The following is a 6767-nucleotide window of genomic DNA, read 5'->3' as shown; positions in this document are numbered from 1 at the left end:
CCCCATTTCAAAGAGAAGGAGACTGAGGCCAGCAGTATCTTACCTGAACTTACCTGGTGAGTCAGAGGCCAAGAAGTCAGGATCCCGCTGATAGTTTATGTTTTATGACCGGGCGCCCTTGTTCTCATTCATGGAGATGGATGATAATTTCTGCTCTTCTCCCAGTGGCCTGCACAGCGATGCCAAGTCAGCCATTCTGCTCTGCCTCTTGGGGTCTGAACTCTGTTCTCCAGCAGGGATGAGGGATGCATGAAGCTGCACCTACTGCCTGGCCTAGAGAGAGCCACTGGGCCCCCTGACCACCAGGGAACAAGCTGGAGATCTCACTGTGCCTGCCTGGCCTAGCGAGAGCCACTGGGCCCCCTGACCACCAGGGTACAAGCTGGGGATCTCACTGTGCACTCAGGTCACAATACCTGTGACTGGGGGAGTGGCTTTGATCCTCGCAGTAAGTGAAGTGGTCACATAGGTGGGGAAACGTGGATCTGACACCTGTTGGAGGCCACAGAGCAGCATGTGGCTGGCAGGACTGAGAGTTGCACCTAGGGCTGGGCACCATCAATTGCCTTTGATGGACATGGGTTGGTCCCTAGAGAAAGCAGGGCCAGGGCAGCTGCAACCCCAGCTGTCATGGCTCTGGGGTTCGGGGAACCTCAGGTGTGTCAGTGTGGCTGGGAGGTGGTGAGGGATGCACTCCCTCCTGCATTCCCCTAGAAGGAGAAGCTTGAAAGACACACATGGGAGTAGCAATGGGATGAGGCTGGAGTGCTGGAGGTGGAGCCTGGAGAGCTTGGAGCCCTCATAAGACCGGACAGGCAGGAGGGGGCATATTTCAGGGCCACCATGAAGGGCGGCTTCACAGGGGGTGATGAGTATCAGAAACACTTCCTTCCCAGGGACTACTTGGCCACTTACTATAGCGTCGATGGCAGCCACTTGCCTGAGGTCGAGATGCTGAAGTTTTACTTGGAGTGTCTTCACAGACCTTCGGCCCTGGTGAGCAGAGGGTGGCCCTTCCCATCGAGCCGCTCTCCAAGGAACCTGGATGGGGATGGGGACAAGGTGTCCTGGGGACAGTCTGGTCTCCTCTAGGGGTTGCTGTGGGTGGGCTGTGGGAGCTGCTGGGGACCTGTCCCTCTCTTTGGATAGCTGTCATGCTGGAGGTTGGGTCTGTCTCCCCATGACTCAGGAGCTGTGTGCCAGCTGAGGGATCAGGATCCATGGGAAGAGCACAGCCCATGAAGTTCCCACACTGTTCTCCATTAGCCCCTAGGTCTTTGGAGTGGAGCAGAAAAGGGCTTCCAGGTCATCATCAAGTTCAGCCCTGCCCTTACACAGCCAGGCCTCTAGGGCCCCCAGAAGGCCAGGGGCAAACAGCAGGATTGTAGTGGGTTGGGTCAGGATTGCCTATTCCTGGAGCTTGCAGCCCAGATGTGGCTGTGATGAGGACCTGGAAAAGCCCTACTCTGGGACAAGGATTGTTAGGTGGGGTCTCAGCCCTGTTGCAAACCTGACAGCAAGGCCCTCAGGTCCCAAGGACCTAAACTGAGACATCTGTACAATGGATGGTGACTTCTGCCTTTCTCCCGGTGATCTCTTCCCTCCCCACGGTGACCCCATGATTTGGTGTATCTTCCAAGCTCAAGCAGCCATGTCCTCACTTTGGGCACTTGACTGGGTAACAGTAAGGTTGAGTCTCCTGGTGGTCTGGGGGATAAGAGGGGTTAAAATGTTGCCGAGCCTGGAGGAGCAGGCCAGTATGGGGGGCAGAAATCAGAGAACAGCCAGACTGGGTTTGACCAAGCCTGGAAGGCCAAGTGATGGCCCCATACCAGGGCTCCAGACAGAATGTTGGAAGTCATGCTTCATTCCAGCTTCCAGGTGACCCTGGATTTACTCCTTGGGGCCATCTTCCCAGATCATCTCCTCAGCCTCCTGCTTCCTATTCTTGTACTCGTATACCCTTCCCACCTCCAAAGAATGAGAAACCCATCCAGGCAGGGCTGGACTTCCCGGGGACGCTCCTAGCTCCCAGTCAGCCTGAAACTTAAAGGGCCACTTCCCCCAGCATGTCCCCTCTAATCTCTGCAGCCCGAATCTTCTCTAGAGTAGGGCTTGGGTCTCTTTTCTCTGTCCCGGAAAGATTATACTCTTGGCTTATATTCTTGGCTGAAAGATATTGGGCAAATTGTTTAACCTTTTTCAGACTCAGTTTTCTAACTTATAAAATGAAAATAATGATAGTAATCACTACACAGGGTAGTTCTGAGGTATAAATGGAAATGAATGCATATAAAATATTTAGCATGAGGCTTGGCCCACAGGAAGCCACCAATCTGTGATAACCACCATGCTTGGTGCTGCTTGCCCCTTGGGTAAGACCAGGGTGTGTGTCCTCATCGCTGTGTCTGTCTCGGGTCTCATTTCTGTTACCCATCCCTTACCAGTCTTTCCTTCCCACAGGAGGCCTCCAAGGGGACATGCTGATTGACATCGGCTCAGGTCCTACCATCTACCAAGTTCTCGCTGCCTGTGAGTCCTTCCAAGACATCACCCTCTCTGACTTTACCTACCGTAACTGGGAGGAGCTGGAAAAAGGATCCGGGGGCTTATGACTGGACCCCAGTGGTGAAATTCGCCTGTGAGCTTGAAGGAAACAGGTAGGGGTGCAGAGGTTGGGGAGGGTCTCCCAGACCTTCTTTCTCAGAGGGCTCTCTGGCCTCTTGGTTGTCTCTGACATTTTCAGGACAGTAGGGCCTTCAATATGACCAGACGTCTTGCTGTAGGGACAGAGTAGATGGGCCCCCAAGTTTCAGGATTACAGGAGTTTCAGGGGCAAGTCTCTGATCATAGGACTATGTTGAGGTGTGATACAGCCAAGTATGAACACAGAAGACCAGGTGATAGAACCCTTCCTTCCTTCTTCTCTTTCTTTCTCTCCCTAATCTATATATCTACCTATCTTGTGTATATCTAACTATCCATCCATATCCATCCAGGCGCCCACCAATCCATCCATCCATCCATCCACCCACCCATCCATATCCATCCACCCACCACTCATCCATTCACCCATCCAGCCAGCCAACCAGCTATTCACCCATCCATCCGTCCATTCATCCATCTATCGATATTCATCCATCCACCCACTCATCCATTCATCTATCTCCATCCATCCATCCACCCACCCACCTATTCATTTCCATCAATCTACCTGCCCATCCATCCATCCATTCATCCACCCACCCATTCATATCCATCCTTCCATCCAATCATATCCATCTATCCATCCACACATCCATCCATCCATCCACCCACCCACCCACCCATCCATCCATCCATCCATCCATGTCCACGCAAATTAATCCATCCACCCACCCATCCATCCTTCCTTCTTCCCTCTGTTGTCTGTACGTGTGCAACTATATGACATATAATTATGTGAACCCACCACCCAACCTGAGTACTCGGATATAATAAAGACTTACCTGTGCTTCTCTGTGACTCCTTGCCCCTGCCTTTCCCCACCTGAGGTAATCACTAATATGAATTTTATGTTTATTCCCTTTTTCAAAAAAAATTTTTTCTTGTATACTTAGGTATATCTAAACAATCTAGTATTTAGTTTTAGTCACCTTTGAGCTTTATAGCAGAATAATTTGCCCTGTGTCATCTGGGATTTGCTTTTCATCACTCAACATTATATTTTTAAGATAGCTATATTCATGTATGATCTGTAGAAATTTATTAATTCATCCATCCATCCAACAGTGTTTGTTAACTGCCCCATCTGTGCTTAGGGTGGTTTTGTCCCTCCTTGGGATTAAGGGAAAGGGGCTCACATGAAATCAGAGAGAGAAAAGTTCCTTTAACTGTTCTGGTCCACTCTTGCTATCCATTTTTCTTTGGAAGAAACTGAGGATCAGATCGAAGAAGAGCCTGCTGTCAGGTCACACAGGGACTCAGGGACAGCAATCCTTTGGGGATTCAGAGATCATCCCCATCTGCTAGTCGCAGTGGACTAAGAGTTCCGTTTGGAACCTTGAAGTGCCTCCCCGACTCCCTCCCTCTCTCTCTGCAGTGGCCGATGGCAGGAGAAAGAGGAGAAGCTGTGAGCAGTGGTGAAGCGGGTGCTCAAATGTGATGTCCACTTGGGCAACCCGCTGGCCCCGGCTGTGTTGCCCCCTGCCGACTGCGTGCTCACCCTTCTGGCCATGGAGTGTGCCTGCTGTAGCCTTGATGCCTACCGTGCTGCACTTTGCAACCTTGCCTTGCTGCTCAAGCCGGGTGGCCACTTGGTGACCACGGTCACGCTTCGGCTCTTGTCCTACATGGTAGGGAAATGTGAATTCTCCTGCTTGGCCCTGGAGAAGGAGGAGGTGGAGCAGGCTGTCCTGGATGCCGGCTTCGACATTGAGCGGCTCCTATACGGTCTCCGGAGCTACTCTGTCACCAGTGCTGCCAACACTGGAGTCTGCTACATTGTGGCTTGCAAGAAGCCTGGGCCCTGAGCCAGGAGGGCTAGCCAGAGGTCTGGCCAGGCTGTGAGGCCGTGACCATCTGTATGCTAGAGAGGGGCGAGGAATGGATATTAACGGGCCCTGCTTTCAACACTAACAATCCATCTTCTGAAATTCTGAGATTCTAACATCCTTGTTTTAGAATTCTAAGTTTCCAACATTCCTCATTCTAGGATCCTAGGAGTGGAATTTTCCATTTTCTAATATACTAAGGCTTACAGCTACCTTAGATGTGATCTGACTCCCATGTGACTGTGGAGCACCCAGGGATGTGGTTTCAGAGTCTGCCTAGTATGTTAAGGACAAGGAAACCTCTAGACAGTGGCATATTGGGGAATGTTTCATAACCAGGGAAAGCACTGAGATGTGGCGTCACCAATTTCTGTGGTGTAAACACTCCCACAGTGGTTGGTTTCAAGCTACCAGTGGTTTAATGACCTGCTCATAAATCTCCTAAACATTTTACAGTTGACTCTCATGAGCTGATTTGAGTCAGCTGGAATACAACACTTCCTCAGACTAAGGTCAGCAGATTTAGCAAACAAAAATACAGACTGCCCCAGTTCATTGAATTTTAGATAATAAATTTTTAAGGCTAAGTAAGTCCCCAGAATTGTATGGAACATGCTTATCCTACACAATGATATGTTGTTCACCTGAAATTCAAATTTAGCTGGGTGTCCTGTATTTCATCCGTCAGTCCTACTTCAGACCCAAGAGTAAGGTACATGTATGCACTTTGGTCAAGCAATAGGCAGAGGCGGATATCCAGCCCTGCATGACTCATTGGGTTTGGTGCACAGGTGAACACCTCTACTTCTTATATAACCTTTTTGTGTAAATTCATACTTGGCTCTGAGCCACTGTTGTCTGTAAAAGGTATACTTGTTGTGCTAACGCTATATAGGGGTGCTCTTGGGGCTTGGCTTGGCTCAACATGGCTTGACATGGCAGGTGCGCTGGTGCCCAGAGAGAGAGAGAGAGGGAGAGCCAAAGCTGTCCATCTTGCAAATGGACAGTAGGGAGCCAGGACACAGCTCGGCTTGCTTGTGCCCAGAGAGAGAAAGAGTTAAGCTGCTGACCAGCCGGCTGCACAGCTGTGTGTGGGAGCTGCAGGCTCAAGCAGCCGAGACAGGGCGGACAGCGTGAGAGAGCTAGTGCGAGTAAGCTGCTGATGAGAGCGGTCGCTGAGTAAAACCATATTCACCTGCTTATAGCTCCTGGATGTCCTTTCTGCCCATCTACCCAGTCCCCTTGGACTTCAGCATGGGCTGGACCTGGACCCCAGGACCTGATGCCAAATGAGAAGAGGAGCAGCCCAGGGATCAAGGCTGTCCCTGGTATATAAGGTGCCTTTGTGCAAATTAGGAAGAGGTGCTCCTGCAGGTGGACATTGCAGAAAGAAGTGTTCAGGGCTGATTAATTGAGACATGCTGTTCCATCTCCCCATGGAAGGGCTATGAGAACAAGGTACCTGTTCTGGGGAGACTAATTAGAGAAAAGTGTCCCTTCCTTAAGGCTGATTGGGTCACACACCTGAGCACCTGCCAGCCTCCCTTTCTCCCTCAGCCCCAACCTGTGCCTTTCTGTGGGTACACGCTGGGCACAGCAACCTTGATAAGAGCCGGGAGACCTGGAATCTAGTCTCAGCCCTGCCACTTATTTGCTAGGCTTCACTTCTCTGGGACTCATATTCCTATCCATAAGATTTAATCTAATAATCTACAGGAACAGTATTATTATGAAATTCCATTTTACAGGTGAGGAAACTGAGGCACAGGCTTTCTCAAAGTAGCTATTAAGTAGATAAGCCGGGCTTATGAACCAAGCAGTCATTCCAGAGCCTGAGCTTAATCTGTACCCCACGCTGTCATCTCACAGGGGACCCAGAAGAACATCTAACTAGGCTTGGAGGAAGTCCAGGAAGGCTTCATGGAGGTGATCTGTGAGCTGAGACTTAAGAGTGAATAGTTCACTGACTGCTGATGGAGAGAAGAAGGGCCAGCCATTCACAGCAGAGGAAAAACCTGTGTGTTGTGGCTAATTACACAAAAACCCATCTCCACCCATAAGTCATGACCCCCATGGTCCGGAAGTAACATGAATATAAAAACAGAAGACACAAGAGATTTATTAGCCATGTGGTACCCCCCCACTTCCTCCTTACCCATGTTTACCACATCATAGGAGTCAAGTATCAAGGCCAAGCCAGACTTGGAGAGATGCCAGCAGAAACATTTCATAGGT

The 6767-nt window shown here is 50.3% G+C and overlaps 1 protein-coding gene across 1 annotated transcript; it reads left to right on the top strand.

Annotated features, from left to right (window-relative positions):
• Positions 1-670: 670 nt before the first annotated feature.
• Positions 671-5736, top strand: INMT (indolethylamine N-methyltransferase). The gene is given in 5 exon segments (XM_032286879.1): positions 671-979; positions 982-996; positions 2464-2590; positions 2592-2660; positions 4082-5736. Coding segments are annotated over 5 exon segments (777 nt in total). The 5' UTR covers positions 671-843; the 3' UTR covers positions 4512-5736.
• The last annotated feature ends 1031 nt before the right edge of the window (positions 5737-6767 follow it).

Source organism: Sapajus apella, unplaced genomic scaffold (assembly GCF_009761245.1).
Source record: "Sapajus apella isolate SASKATOON/1434 unplaced genomic scaffold, GSC_monkey_1.0 scaffold19, whole genome shotgun sequence".
Lineage (NCBI taxonomy): Eukaryota > Metazoa > Chordata > Mammalia > Primates > Cebidae > Sapajus > Sapajus apella.
The sequence above is the reverse complement of the archived record's forward strand: the minus strand, read 5'-3'. Positions and strand labels throughout refer to the sequence as shown.